The sequence below is a fragment of the Schistocerca piceifrons genome, chromosome 4 (genome assembly GCF_021461385.2).
Source record: "Schistocerca piceifrons isolate TAMUIC-IGC-003096 chromosome 4, iqSchPice1.1, whole genome shotgun sequence".
In the NCBI taxonomy this organism is placed as follows: Eukaryota; Metazoa; Arthropoda; class Insecta; order Orthoptera; family Acrididae; genus Schistocerca; species Schistocerca piceifrons.
The window spans coordinates 75,268,531-75,285,114 of record NC_060141.1 but is presented as its reverse complement, the minus strand read 5'-3'; the positions used below and the strand labels follow the sequence as shown (position 1 = coordinate 75,285,114).

Sequence of the window (16,584 nt, the reverse complement as noted above, 5' to 3'; positions counted from 1 at the left end):
GGGACACACACGTCCGGGCCGTGTCAGGGCCGAGCGTCGGACGAGTGACGGCCGTACTCCGGTCCGTTCCTGCAGGGGCCACACATGACCGGGGCACGTCCGTGTCTCTGTTGTTCCTTGTAGTGACTCGGACGCGGTGAGCTGTGTTTCTGTTTGTGAAAGCTGTAAAACATGTTCACTAATTTTCGTAATAGTGAATTAGGACTTATAGCACTTGCTTTAGACGAAGAGGAAAACGAACGAAGGCAAATAAGAAGAAGAAAATTATGGATCCACAGTGCCTGGAAAACAAGACCAGTACAGGGAGAGTTTCGAACACTATTTTCTCACCTCATAGATGATGAGACTAAGTTTTATGAATATTTTAGGATGACGCAGTACACCTTCTGTGAACTTTTAAAGAAACTAGAACCAAGGCTGAGAAAAAATGACACGTTCTGGAGAGTATCAGTTTCACCCAAAGAACGACTGGCTGTTTTTTTACGGTAGGTTAAAGAAAAGTACACAGAACACAAATAAATAAGAAGTTTTAAGGACAGCATTTTTATTTTATTACTTTAGTAATTGAAAGATAAATACATAAGTTAGTAAATAATACAGTTAAATTTCTACTACCCTAAGAAAAACAAATGAGGACTATTCAGTGAATTAGTTTCTGAAGCTGATGAGGATGCAGGGGAACTTGGAGGATGATGGCTTTGGTTATTTATATACGAATTGTGCGAATCCCTTTGCAGGTCCAAAAGCTGCTGTGTAGGTTCTGTTGACTCGTTTCCCACAGGTGAAGGATATGGTGTTGAAACAGATTTTGCTGAGGAATTGGAGGATGATGGAGTGAATTGATGGACTGATACGTCATTCATGAGTTGCTTCAGTTCAAAGTCTTGTACAATTGAAAAAATCCTACTTTTAGCTTGATGAAACAGTAGTGGATGCAATGATTTTAGGGCTGGTGCTATACCAGCCAAAAAAGCATCAACTGGGTTTTGTATATCTCTCTGTTTTTCAGCTTTTTTTTCTGCCAAAATGTAAGCCATGAGCTGGCTCGATGCAGATTCTTGTGGTTTAACCTTACGCTGAAATTTTCGTTTCAGTGGTGGTTTCATAAACGTGTTCTTCTTTGAAGTGACGGACGAATGAGCTGAGGGCGTCTGGGAATGCCGAGTGTGCTCTATCAAATTCTCTGTTTCACTATCCTGGGTTTTAATGATCCATTCTTCATCTGCAATGTCTTCTTGTGTAGACACTTTTTCGATTTCAACAATCGACTGCTCCTCTTGGGAATCTGTATTTGATTCTTGTTTATGCTCATTATTGTCTTGCGTGTAAGGAACATTGGAAACTGTTTCTTGTTCTACCATGTAAGGTAGCAGGAACGTTAAGAGATCTTCATACTTGTATTTATGTTGATGAACAGCAGCTTGTCCTGAAACAGTTTTCCTTTTCTGCAAGGTCTTCCTTAGTTGGTCACGAACAGATGCCCATTTTTTTTGCATTCCTCTATTCCACCTGTAGCAAAAATATTTTAAATCGCGTATTTATATTACAATGTTTAAAATGCTGCAAATATTTTATAGGTTATACAGTATTTCTCATCTTATACATTCAATTTTTTTCAGGTTCCTTGCTACAGGAGATTCCTTTAAAACTATTTCCTTCAGCTACAGGTTGGGAAAATCCACAGTTGCAGCTACCGTCCATGACATCTCTAGAACAGTTATCGATTTATTGTTAGAAGAGGTGATGCCTGTGCCGAATGAAGAAAAATGGAATGCTATAGCTGAGGAGTTTTGGACAAAATGGCAGTTTCCAAACTGCATTGGATCTTTAGATGGAAAGCACGTAAGAATACAGGCTCCAAACAACTCAGGAAGTCTCTATTGGAATTACAAAAAAACATATTCCATTGTGCTTCTTGCTCTGGTTGACCCATGTTATAATTTTATTGCAATAGACGTGGGAGCGTACGGAAAAAACTCTGATGGAGGCATTCTAGTAAATTCAAATCTTGGAAAGTCATTGGAAAACAATACGCTTAGCGTCCCAAAGAGTAAAACTTTACCCGGAACTGATGTTGAACTTCCAATGGTAATTGTAGGCGATGAAGCTTTCCCTCTCAAAACATACTTGATGCGACCATATCCTGGCACGAACTTAACAAATGACAAGGCTATATTTAATTATCGTTTGAGTCGGGCAAGAAGAATATCCGAAAATGCATTCGGTATATTGCAACAGAAATTTCGAATATTTAGAAGAATCCTTCAGGGAGATCCTAATAACCTTACAATGATTGTGACGGCTGCGTGTGTACTGTACAACTTTATTCGAAAAATGGAAGGTTATAGGGTGCCCGAACAGAGGATGGATCAAACGGAAACTGCTGAGGGATCCGGAAGTTCATCAAATCTTCGAAACCTACCTCGAATTCGTGGGAGATCAACATATGCTGCATTTGCTGTACGGGAACAACTCAAAAAATTCCTGAACTCTCCACAAGGGACTGTAGAATGGCAAGAACATGTCGCCTTGGCGATATAACGATGACATAAACCAAACATCTGTTTGTAAAATAAAAAGTAAATAAATATCTTTCGGGTATTAAAACTTGTATAGTTTTTATCTTACCTTTGGCTTGTAGATCTGTTGCAATTGTCTTCCAAACTCTGTCTTTGTACTCGATATTCCTGTAGTTTTCACTTCCCTGATCGTAAAGAACAGGAAACTTACGAACTTCCTCTATTAGTCGTTCCACATCCATGTTTTGTACACAGAACATTTTTGCGCAGTTGCACAGCTCACAAGACAACCCCACCGTCAGGCCGTGTCCGTCACGTGAAAATTTAAACAAGGCGAATCCCGCCCGGCCCGGCCCCGGCCCGTTGACGTTCCCTGTGCACGGCCCGGTCAAGTGGGGCCCGCTGCATTTGTTTCAATGTTGTATTTCGTAGTCGGGGTGACGGCCGATACTCGGACGTGTCTCGGCACGGACACGGTCCTGACATGTGTGTCCCAACCTTAATACGCACTGAAAAAACGAAACTGCAAATATCTGTCGAAATACCAGAGAAAATACGCTTGAAGGCCCATAGCAGAGACACCCAATATATTTCAAATTCGTCTTATCCAAATGGTATCATACCATTTTCGCCTTATTACCAAGTCATCATCAGATGATTTCACTATTTTGCATAATAATCCGTCAACTGATCAGGACCAGAAATGTGCTCACAGTTTGGTTGATGAGTTATTAAGTTAAGTTTAAATCATTTGATGACGATTTGATAGTAAATCTAAACTGCTAATGATGACCTGAGCCTGAAACAGATAATACAAGAAAAACTACATGCATTTAATTTTTTGTGTGATGCCTGATGATACCTACAAAATCTTTTGTGAAATTGAGAGAACAATGTGCTGATAAAATATAAAATGGATACTGACGTTGTCAATGCTTGCACTGGGTTCCTTGACATCAAGAACAGAACACCTCAGTGTTCTGTACATGGGCCATTACTTTTCATTCTTTACACAAATGGCGCAAATGTTGTTGAGGGAGACAAAGTCATTATGTAAGCTGACAACACTTCTCTTGCTACTTACTGTAACACAGTAAAAGTACTTCAAAAACAACCATATCTGAGTACTGGAAAAGCAAACATATAATTCAGCAGCAACAATAGTTTAAAATGGAAGCAAAACAATGTACATGCAGTTACACACCAGCACTGATAATTCTAGCCTTAGTCTTGGAAACTCAGCGGTACAGGAAGCAAACAGACATAAATTCTTGGATGTGGTAGTGGACAGTTACGTGACATGCAAAACTCATATAGATAAGATTTGCATAATAGTACTACTTTTATGAGGAAAACGTCTAGTACAGTAAATAAAGACACTTTATCAAAAATATGCTACAGTCTCATACACACATGTGTTCTGGTCTGGGATTGTGCTACAAATGTGCATATACAAAGGTTGCTAAAACTTCAAAAGAAAGCCATTAAGTGTATCACGAAAACAGGTCTTACACATTTTTGCAGAGAGGAAATTAGAGATCTCCAGAAATTAACTGTTCCCGCATCATACATAAATGAAATCATTGCAGAGGAAAATTTAAAAATCTCCAGCTTATGAAACCATTCCTTTTTTAAAGTATCACTGCTCAGCCAAATTAAACCAAGATATACACGATTATAACAGTAGAAATAGGAATGATTATCGTATAGAAAGTAAGCTTTTAAAAGTAACGAATAAAAATCAAGTAAAGGTAGTAAGAGTTTTTAAAGAATAACATTTCATACAACATAAAGAACGCCATAGTGTTGTTCGCCTTAAGAAATAAATTGAAGCAGCACCTCAGTCTGGTTCACCTGTACACCTTTATGAAAGATCTAAATTTAAACTTATTATAGCAGATAAGTTTTGCATAACTTTGGTTATAAGAATGCTCACTGTTTCTATTTTTCATTTGCACTTTTCTAAAATACACTAGCAGCTATACCTACCACTGCCAATGGAAGAAGAAATGTAGTTCAAATATGATACAGAGTGATGGTGTGAAAAGTTCCACTTCATTGTTATCTGTGATATGGGTCTGCCTGCTGTTGCCATTGATATTACATCAAATGTAACATACATTGATGTGAGCAACAGATCTTCATGAAACAGTGTCTGGCAGCGAAATGCAGTTTCTATGAGTGGACTTTACGTGCCCTTGTAGCATGACATTTGACATTTACATATATATTTTTTCTCTACATTTAGGTCAATTTATTTCTATAATGTCTTTGTTGACATATCTCATATCACTGTTAAAAAGAAGCAAACAAGCAAATAAATAAATAAATTTTCTTAATTGACACCAGTAATTTCACAGTATGTTGTTACACTGAGATGACTATAAATTCCAAGCAAGTTCTAAAATATGCACATAAGTTACATCCATACACTATTAAGGATGATCTATGTTGCTGATACTGAGTCACTAATCTTCCTATATGATTTTTTTATTTCAGGTCTCAGACAAAGAAATGGGTCTTTTTTATTTTCTTAAGAATGTGCCACCATAGTTTGTCTTTTTTTGTTTCTTTAGTTACATATCATTTCTGAAATGGCTTTGGATTTCTTTTGTGAACCTTTGATTATCTTATCACTATTCATTGCCTTTGCTTTCGCAATCACATTCTTTTGAAGCCTTTCATAATATTCTATCTACTTAATTAGTTCATAGCATTTATGGTAAACACAATAACAATGGTGCGTTCCACTGAGCAATGGCAGGCAACAACAAATAGATGTCATAATTTGTATTATAAATTTTACATGAAGCATTGTATTAAAATCCTATGTTTGTTATTTGTTTCAGGTTATACGATCGACTCGAGACAAGGTTCCAGTGCTGTGCCCACAACATGGAAACAAGTACTCTGGGCTCCATTAGAGTCCAGCCAATGATCAGTGGGTGGCAGAGAACTTGGCAGACATGGTCAAGATCTATCTTTTATTATCAAGATGTCTTGCTAATAGAAGTAAATTCTTAATTTGTATTCGCTGTTGTACATGATGTCAAACTGTCAAAATTGTTTACTATCAGATATGTTTCTACTAGTGATCTCTAACAAGCAAGAACTCTTCTGAAGAAGTGATGAACTAGTTCAAATGAGATAAATATATAATATAAAAAAATGTAACTTTGAGGGATTCTATTCGAAGGAAGATCTGTCAAGTAACTTTAAGAAAATTTTTTAGAGTCCAGAAGAAGTCTATGGAAGTTCTGACTGAAGAGAAATGACAGTAAGTGCTGTTATGCATCATGTGTGATTGGAAGTGATAGCACTGTTTCTGATTCTAAACAGTGAAAGGACTTGAATGATAAATTAGCATGTAAGTTTTCGGTCATGTACTGAATTGTGAATGAAGCTTTCAAAGTGTTGAAGCTCGTTTAGCTATCATGAGTAATGATTAGACAGTCAAAGAGGACTTATTTAAGAGGAAATAGTGTCAGATTAAAATTTTCTTCGTTTTGTATACTTGCTGCAGTGTCTGTTCTTGTCACACAACTGAATATTAGCTTCCCAGCTGAGATTGTTCTTAAAAAAGCTTGTTGTTTAGCTTAAGTCCCGATAATCGCGATATAACCCGAAATTTTGCGTTACAAACACAAAACATTCTATTCAAGTTTTCTTGATAGTGCAAAATTCGTTTAGAAAAGACAACTACTAGTTTCATCAGTTTCTACTGTCGCAATAAAAGTGTAATTAAACGCTTCTAAATCGTATTTAACTAACACATTTCGTATTGTTTACTAGTAAGACAGACGCGATCTAGGCCTAAATTTTCCGAGTTATAAACGTTTAACAACCTCACCAAACACGCCTGATAACGTAAATTCTGTATAATCAGAGTAATTACAAATTTATTCTTCTGTCATTGTATCTCTAAATCAGTACAAAAACAACAACCACCGCACATAAGACCTTTGTGTCGTTTTTTGTTTACACACAGCCAATCTCGCGTCCTTGACAAATTTAAAACATCCTTTAAACGTAATTATTCTTTCGAAACTGACCATTAGAGAGAAATGTGGGTGCCGTTATAGGGTAGTGAGTAGAGGGATTTGTAGCCAGCCTTGTAGGAAATATTTTCACTGTAGGGGGGGGGGGGGGGGATGCAGTGGGGAGAATGTTGGGAGAACAGAAGAAGCTCTCTCCTGGAACTGCAGAGTATGCATTAAGAAACTTTTGATTGGAGAACAGGAAAGGAAAATCTGTGCCCTTCAGGCACAGTTGGAGAAAGCAAGGAAGGAACTGATAAGGATCAAGGGGGATAGGTGGGAGGAAGGTGATTGGGAACTGGCAGCTGGTAGGAGGATAGGAAGAAAGAGGACGCTATCTGACAGTTTTACCATCAACAGCAAAAATAGGTATCTACCACAGCCAGAGTTAAGTGGAGAAGAGCCTCAGGTAGAACGAGGAGCAGGAAATGTGCAGCACACTACAACCGACGCCAAGAAGCCTAGGAATGTACAAAGGAAGAAGAAAGTGCTGCTGCTAAGTAGTAGCCATGGGCGAGGTGTAGGCCCTCAGTTACAGGAAAGTTTAGGGGCAGCGTACCAGGCCACCAGTATCTTCAAGCCAAGTGCAGGGCTATGTCATGTGATAGAGGACCTAGGGTCTTTATGTAAGAACTTTACAAAAGAGGGCCATGCAGTGATAGTGAGTGGGGCGGAAAACAGTTTGGACAGGGATGGGGCATATGACATAGGTGGTTACCTGGACAAGATAGCTTCCCTGACTCATGGCACCAACATACACTTTGTTGAGGTACAGCGAATCAATGTGGGGTTAAGGATAGCTCTGAGTACAGTCAACTTTGCTCATGTTTCGGTGGTGCCCATTGGGACTATCAACAGATGGGGTTTCACTATGCATGGCCTACACCTAAACAGGACTCGGGAAGGGAAGATTGGTGCAGCTGATGCATGAAAGTATAGGGGGTGGATCTTGGGCCACACATGGTCAAATACCTGTTGTTATTGGTAGGAAAAGTAGGTCTTCTTTAGGATAAATGCAGACAACAGGTACCCCCGCTTAAATAGTATCTCCATCAGTTTAAAAAAATACTGAAGCAATCACTCACAAGACAGATTTTAACACTTCAAATATCACACATCCCAGATGTCACAAAGAAAAACAGATCATTGGAAAGAGTAACATGGGGAATTTCACAGACTTAACGATCCTCCACTAAACCATAGAATCATTAAAAAATAAAATACAACTATTAGAAGTTTAGCTCCAATCTTTGAACTGCACAGTAGTTTGTATTACTGACCACTGGTGTAGAGACACAGAAATCCAACATGTAGTATTATCCTTGAATGAAAGGGCAAACTCTTACTGCACAACTACTTCATGAAGTGGAGGATCATCCATTTACATAAGAATAGGAACATAGTTTAAATCGAGACATGTCCCCAGTACAGTAAGTGAAGACAAACACTTTGAAATATCAGATATTGAATTAACAGGGCTTGATATCATCAAGAAATTAATCATTTTGTGTGTGTATAGATTTCCCAGTGGTAGTGTGGATACCTTTTTCAATAAATTAACAGAAGTTCTAGATAAAGTCTCATGTACAAAGGTCAACATAATTCTCCACTTTGTTTAAAGTGAACTTTGAAATGGCATTTCCAAACGTATGCTTCTCTGTATCAATATCCCACAAAACAGATGGATACCAGCAGGTGTTAAGAAGTCCTCCCAAACACTTAAACACCTCAGTTCCATGACTAAGATTCGCAATGATCCAGAATTCTTAAATTTCTATCACAGATACAAAAAGATCTATAGGAAAGTGCTGATTGCTGCGAAAAAGACATTTAATGACAAACTAATATATAATACAGAGAATAAAAACAAAGCAGTGTGGGATGTTATAAAAAAGAAAACGAGGAGAGGCAAACAATCACAGAATAACATACTGCTAAGGGAGGGGGATAAGGTAATAAATGACCCACAACACTTAGCAAAACATGTAAATGAGCACTTTTCAAGTATTGCAGAGAAGTTACAGCAAAAATTCCTCAAAACAAATATAACACCTTTAAATAATGTTGCACTAAATACAATGATGTTACTTCCAACCACAGAGAATGAAGTCAATAAAACTGTTCAAAAACTAAAAAATAACAAGTCAGTAGGTTTGGATGAAGTACCAATGTGTGTACTGAAACAATGCATAGGGATTATACAAGGCCCCTTAACAAATATCGTAAATGAATCCTTCACATCAGGGACATTTCCAGAGCAGTTAAAACAGGCAAGAGTTGTATCTTTGCTTAAGAAAGGTAATGCAGAAGACATAGGAAATTACCGACCCATTTCTCTGCTGTCAGCATTCTCAAAAATAATAGAAGCAATTATGGAAGACAGATTAGTGAATTACCTGAATAAATACAATCTTTTAAGCGAATCACAGTTCAGTTTCCAAAGTGGCAAAAATATAGAGTCAGCCATAGTAGAATTCACAAAAGTTGTACTTGATGCTCTTGTTAAAGATAAGAGTGACACAGGCACATTTTTGGATCTTTCTAAGGCGTTCGATACAGTCGACCACAAGATTCTATTAAATAAATTAGAAGCATTAGGAATAAGAGGGGTAGCTAATAACTGGTTTCGATCATACCTAGCAGATAGGGTACAAAGAGTAGAGACAACACATACTTCCAATAGATCTAAACAATTAATAAAGCACTTATCAGAACCAAAATACATTAATATAGGGGTTCTGAAAGGTAGCATATTAGGACCAATACTATTCCTGACATACAGCAATGACTTTCCCAGTAGTGTTATGTCTTTGCTGATGACAGCAATACTACAGTCACTGAGAAAACAAGAAAACTCCTTGCCGAGAAAGCAAATGAAACTCTTAAGGATGTTTATGGTTGATCAATAAGCAATAAAGTGACATTGAACATAAAGAAAACTAATGCCATGAATTTCAGTTTGAAGAGGAAAAATGACAATGATAAATTAAATGTAGATGGCACATCTATAGACTGTGTAACAAATGCAAAATTTCTAGGAATGCATATTGATTCTCAGTTGAAGTGGTGCGAACACACAAAGCGGAAGCAGAATGTCATCAGCATTACGCCCTTAGAATCCTACCATCAGCGTGTAACTTGCTGTGTCTTTTAGTTTCATATTATTCACATGTACACTCAATTCTTAGTTATGGCGTTCTTTTTTGGGGAACAAATGCACAAAATATGAACAAAATTTTCAAACTCCAGAAAAGAGACATAAGAATAATAACCAAAAATACTGGTCGAGCTCATTGTAAAGATCTGTTCAAAACACTGGGGATTTTAACTGCTCCATGTGATTTTAACTGCTCCATTTCCGCACAAACGGCTCTGTCCATGACCATGCAACAAGAGATAGACTCAACTTACATATACCAAGAAAAAATAAACATAAAACTCAAAACAGCATTTTCTACCAAGGAATAAAACTGTACAATAAATTACCAAAACAGATTAAAGAAATTATAAAAACACACTTATTTAAAAGTGCAGCTAAAAACACCTGTTGTGCAATACATTTTATACATTGAAGCATTACTTAGATGAAACAGAGTAGGGGTTTGATAAAAAATGTTATACAAATAACTAATAATAATTGTAAAACATCCAACATTCCACATAACACCTTCGCTTTATGTTTTTTCCTTCTTTTTTCCTTTATAGAAATACCTACCCCCAAGCTATACATAGCACAATACTAACACCTCCTCCTCTTTCTGAGTTCAACATCTCACTCACTATGGAGGGATGTTAACTCAGTTTTTCATGATAGCAAATTGGAAGTTGCAGTGCAGAAAATTGCCCAGAGATCACCAGCGCGCGTGTGTGTGTGTGTGTGTGTGTGTGTGTGTGTGTGTGTGTGTATGTGTGTGTGTGTGTGTGTGTGTGTGTGTGTGTGTGTGTGTGTGTGTGTGTGTAGTGAGTGAAGGCTTATGAAACAATGTGTGCGTAGTGTATGCAGTGATTGATAGTGAGATATGAGTGAACAGTGTGGCATTACATTATTTTAACAACTTATTTGTAAAAAAGTATTGTATACCAGGAGTGAATCAAATGATTATGTCTAACTAGAAGTCTGTAAGTATATATGTGTACGAATTAGCTTATTTTAAATTGATCTAAACTTGTAAATACTTTGTAATGGCCTATATCCTTGTAAAAAGAGACATATGGATGAATAAAGCTACTAATACTACTACTACTACATTACAAAAGTTTAGCACTTCAGTTTTTGTGAATTTAGGCTGAGTGATTTGAATCGAGCTATTATCGGCAATTATAGTCAGACAAAGGACTTTATGATTGAACAGTGAATGTTACAGGTCAGCTGCAGTCTTTTAAGTCATCTTTAACAAATACCAGACTTTTTTTTTTTGGCACTTCGTATCTAGTCTGAACATTGACTTTAACCTATATTAGCGAAGTCTGGGAGATGTAGCAAATGGAGGCGTTTATTTAAGCGCTGCTATACTCTGGAGAGGCTTATTGGAATAAATTATCCTCATAAAATGTATATGAAAGGAGAAATTACAACCAGAGGTTAACGAACTGAGTCAACATCGATTTACTGAGATGTCGTTTGTTTCACAGAATTGCAGACTTTTTACGCATGAGCGAAATTAAACATTAAACTTAGGAAATATTTACTTCTTGTTAGTGAAACTGGGCTGCTATTGTAGAATTGGACTTCACAGAAGGAGAATTAATTGCATGACGACAGATACATATTCGTCTTTTTTGTGGTTAAACTATGATTATGCACCTGCGATGTGGCGACACATGGTCATATTAACTGTACAAGAAATAAAAGTCCTTATTCATTAAATAACTCATCGCAGGAAGCCTGTAGATGTCATCAGAAGCTGGCCAGAACAGCGCAAGTTGTGGATATTTGCTTAGTCTTCAATGTTCATCAGATATTTCAGTATTTGGTTTGAGACTGGTATGCCATATGTTATTTCCTGTTTGCTATTTCTTTTACATAGTTTAATTTTTATCATTTTTTGGGAAAACACATTTTAAAAAGTCACACAAATCTCATCAATAAAGTACTGAATGCTTTATCAGTGTTAAATCTTAGTATACTTGGTCCCATTTATTTTTTTAGTAAGTGAATAAACCCTCACTGTTTTCAGAGATGCCCTCCCTGTTATATTTTCAAGAAATTCTATTTGCCTTTGGTAATGAAGAATACTAGTGTAGGTTCACTATTTATAATCTGTGGTCAAAAAATCCTAGGTCTACATTTATTGCCTCAGCAGCACTGTATTCAAAGCTGATCAAAATTTTGTCTATAAAAGAAAACGCATTTTCATCTATTCTAGTGAGATTTAAAGTAAGAGGTTTTGTGCAGAACCTGTTCAGAATACCCATTTGTTCACTTTTAGATCAACATTAAACATCCTGCATAGTATTAATTTAGGTCTTTTATTATGTAGGTATTAAGGGTAGTGCACAGATTCATAAAAAATATATTTTTATCTACAAAGGAAAATCTGTAAAATACTGGGGTTATTACATTTTAGTCTGTTTCCAGTTTGTACTTCTATAGTGGATGTTATAAAATGCTGTTCGGTACTGAGATGACCAACGATGTTGGATCCCACAGACAAGCTAGAAGTTCTGAGGGTAATGAATCCGAAAAAATGAAATATCTTCTGGCTTCCATGTTACAAATAATATATTTCAAAGACAATTTTCTAGAGAGATTAAAATTTACCAAAATAGGCTCCTACTTGAAAAGAGAGACGTGATAGAGGTAGGTAACTACATACCCATATCATTTCTGCCAGTCTTCTTAAGATCTATAGAAACTGTCTTGGAAAAACGTATCTGTAAAATCTGACCCTCCTCTCTATATTTCTATATGGTTTTCATAAAGGTAAGAATACTGAATAAGACAGCTCAAAATGTTGTTACCACATGAAATTACTTTTATCTGACCACAACTATGAATTCCTTGATTGCTCTGGGAGAAGACTCATCAAACTAGAATGTGAAATATTAGTTAACTTTATTGCATTAATGAATAAAGATGTACTCAACTGCGACACACTTGTTTGCGACAGGAGTACTGGATAATTTACGACTACTTTTTTCTAAAAACGTTTCACTTGATGCACTATGCAACAAACTGTTCTCTTGATGTGCAATATTCGACGTTTATGACAATACAAATTCATTTGAAACTTTAACAACTCGTTGGCCCTACACCACGATCTTGACTCCTTCAGATGAGGTCACAGACTGTCAGAGCTCTTTCATGCTCAACACGATATTGACCTCAGTGCGAGGGAACTGTAACGCTGAGAGGGAGGTGTGGTCCTCTGAAGTGTCTCCCACTGATTATTGCAGATTGCAGTGAGCCCTCGCTAATGTCTGTGGTAATGGTTTGCATTGCTTACTTTGGATGTGGCACTGCGATCTCTGGATGATAACACGCAATTCATAAAAGGTATTTTGATAAGGAAATATGAAGAAACTTGAAACAGTATGGCACAATATCTTAAAATAATTTAGACTGAAATTCAGGGTCTCAAATAAGTTAATATCAAACAACTAATCAGTTGAAGTGGGAGCTCAACAGGCTCTACAAACAATGCACAAATTACATCGCTTACTGATGACACAAATTTTGTAATAAGAGAAGTATATAAGGTGTTATGAAACACTGCCAGTGGCGTACTGGGGTATAAACAAGACTGATTTGAATAAAACTGGACGACTGTAAATGTTTCTAAAACGAATTTAATTCGTTTAAAAAAAAAGTCTCAGCAAGATCTCGTTATCAGTAATAAGCATGTAACGACAGAGAGAACCTATGACTGAATTCTGGGTTTATATCTAGACAGAAACCTAGACTAAATGACAAAAATAAGCTGAATTCACTTTTTGACTTTACGTTTCATCACAAGCAAGTGGAGAATAGAATGCACAAGGGCTTCATATTTTTCATATTTCCGTTCTGTGGTACAGGATTGAAACACTTTAAGAAAATGAGCTGTAAGAAAAAGCATGAAGACTTTCCATACTAAGATCTTCTAAATAGGTTATTGTTCAACTAAATGTATATCGTTTGCAAAATATTATGGAGTCCAGACAAATATTGTTGCAAATCAGTGCCTTGGTAAATAAAAAACTACTTCAGAAGTATGAACATCTTTTTTCATTGGGCTCACAACAGGTTTTGTGGCATCACAAGCACATCTGCAGGTTATTATGTAGATATAAACATGTAACCACTGTATTTTCCCTATAGTATAAATGCTCAATCCTAAAATGTACCTGTAATAGTGGGTAGTCACATATCTCAAGTCATAAGATGAGCAACAGTAGATTTATATGAAAGACTAAATATTCGTCATTAATTTTTTATCATTAGGTTAATATACACCTGCAATAATTTAATCATTTTCCTGGAAAAAAGGAAAACAAAACTTTTTTTGCTATTTCCATCTCGTATTAATAACTGCAACTGAAGTTGAATTTAACCTGACCAATTCCAGACCAGTTAATGTCCACATCACTTTTCATGGCTGCACGCACACTTTTGTCTGTAGTGCATGCACTTCACTTCTTTTCTCATCTGGGTTCATTGCTTTCGCTATTCCTTCCTACTGACAACACTATTAGTTTATTTCTAAGTTCTTAGTCAGCTGATTATTTTTGCATCTTTAGTATTAGGCTACCCGAGGATGTGTCCACTGGACCTTGTTGGACTGAGTGCCTGAATAATGGTGTTTTCTCATCTGGGTTCATTGTTTTCGCTATTCCTTCCTACTGGCAGCACTATTAGTTTATTTCTAAGTTCTGGTTTTTCTACAATGGAAATCCAGTTTTCGACCTATCACTGACTTCCACTATTTATCTTCTGAACTAGCTGTCAGTTATACCATTGGATTATAGCTTTTGATGTGTTGTTTGTATTTGATCCTATATTTTATTTTGCTATTTAACTACATAAGGTCTGTGTGATTTTGTCAGCTGTCACACAGCATGTTACTGTGTTTATTAGGTATTATCAGTTAATCAGTGATCGGATTGCTGTCTGTGGCTTTTATTTTTGATGTACCACATCTTTAGTAGTTTCGTTCTAACTCTAAATTACAATGAATGTTGGCTCTTTCATACCACCACAGTTTCTTTCATCTTATGACCTTAGATATGTGAGTACTCACTATTACAGTTACATTTTCAGATTGAGGGCTTGTGGCTGGTACAGTACTAGATGAGCATGTATGCAGTACTGGTAAGTCAGAAACATTACAAAAGGAAACATTTCATGTACACCTTGAGGCCTGTAGGCGTAGAGACCGTGCATCATTTCTTTTTCGCTTTATGCGGAAGTATGTTAGTAACAACTTTAAGGCTGGACCACAGTAAGTTTGTATTGTGAATAGTGGGATGTTGGGACATGAATACGTTGTCTTTTGATTTTATTTGCTGTGGTTGTGCTCTGTTATACATGGGGAGCTAATGTGTTTTATGTAGGTCCTCCTCTTTAAGAGATTTTCCATCTGGCCTAGAAACATGTGAGATAAATTTTTTGTTTGCATGCCATGTGTCAGGTAATCACTATATTAATTCCTGTTAGTTGACTTATATAAACAATCTGTATGTATATGTGTATACTCTTTAGAATATTACTACAAGTTACCTCGGGTCTTCTAGAGGTTGACAGTTGAGAAATTTCAGTTGTAATTTTTCACATGCATGTGAAGATGGAATTGCTCGCCTGAAACCCGGTTGTGTTCACCTTCTATTCAAAAATAAAAAAAAACAACTGTGGCAGATGTTGTCAGTCATGAATAACTGTGTTCAACAGATTTAAAATATATCATGCAAAAGTCCTTTTGTAGTAAGAATGATTACATGCATCTAATGCAATAAATATTTATTGAATCTTACAAGAAATTATTTACAAAAAATAGCATGGAACTATGCAATAATTTTTTGCTACCATACTCTATTTCTCACACACTTTACAGCCTTTTGAATTTATTGTATTGACAATGAATCACACTGTATGGTTTTTCTACACTACACCTTGCAATATTTCATTTTTACTGCATTTACTCATAAAACCACAATAAGTTTTATTGCATTGTATATTCCCTATTGTATCGAGTTTCGTGTTTGTTTGATGACGTCCATACAATATCACTATGTACCTGGATGAATAAATGAAATTAAACTTATTTTAATTAATTACAAATTAAATTATCAGATAGTTTATTTGAAATACATCACAAACAGAAATATCATCAAATATTAAGAACATGAAACTCATTGGTTGTGGAATGCCACTCATAAATTCCTTGTACATAAACAAGTAATATTTCTGAAGCAGAGCTACTATATTTGGTCTGAATAATTGAGGCATTGAGATCGAAAATGGGATATGACACCCAATTGATGTTCTGAGATATATTGAAAAACTGTATAATTCTGAATAGCATTATTCCCAAATCTTATAGTTAGTCCCACAGGCTCGTGAGGAAGAATGAAATGTTATACCAACAACCTGTAATCATTGGATGAAGGCAACTAATAGAAAATTACTGAAATATACCCTTTTTGATTTAAACAACAGTCATTCTACTGAAATATTGTATAATGAAACAAAATACCACATCTACAAGCAAAATATTATTTGTAATCTCTTCAACATATTCATACACATGTAACATGGGAGAGTTAATTCCACATGTTTTACTTATTAAACAACCCTTTTTACATTTGTCTCGATCACTGTCCCAAACTTCACTTCCAGATTCATTGACATCAGTTTATTGATGTCACTTTGTTTTAGAAAGCTATCAAAATAATCACGAAACTGCAAAGGTATAACGTCAATAATGCATACAATATCCTTCAGTTTCTCAGGTTTCAGTGGAACGATGTCCATGGATGCTCTTGGCACATTATGGAAATGAGGGACTGTCCTAGCCTTAACCAAATGACAATCATATTTCACAATTCTACTG

The 16,584-nt window shown here is 36.2% G+C and overlaps 1 protein-coding gene across 1 annotated transcript; it reads left to right on the top strand.

Moving 5' to 3' along the window:
* Window positions 1-1,548: 1,548 nt before the first annotated feature.
* On the top strand, window positions 1,549-2,847 carry LOC124795608 (protein ALP1-like). The gene is made up of 3 exons (XM_047259679.1): window positions 1,549-1,577; window positions 1,620-2,513; window positions 2,694-2,847. The coding sequence occupies exons 1-3, from the start codon at window positions 1,549-1,551 to the stop codon at window positions 2,845-2,847; spliced, it is 1,077 nt and encodes a 358-aa protein (XP_047115635.1).
* Window positions 2,848-16,584: the final 13,737 nt, after the last annotated feature.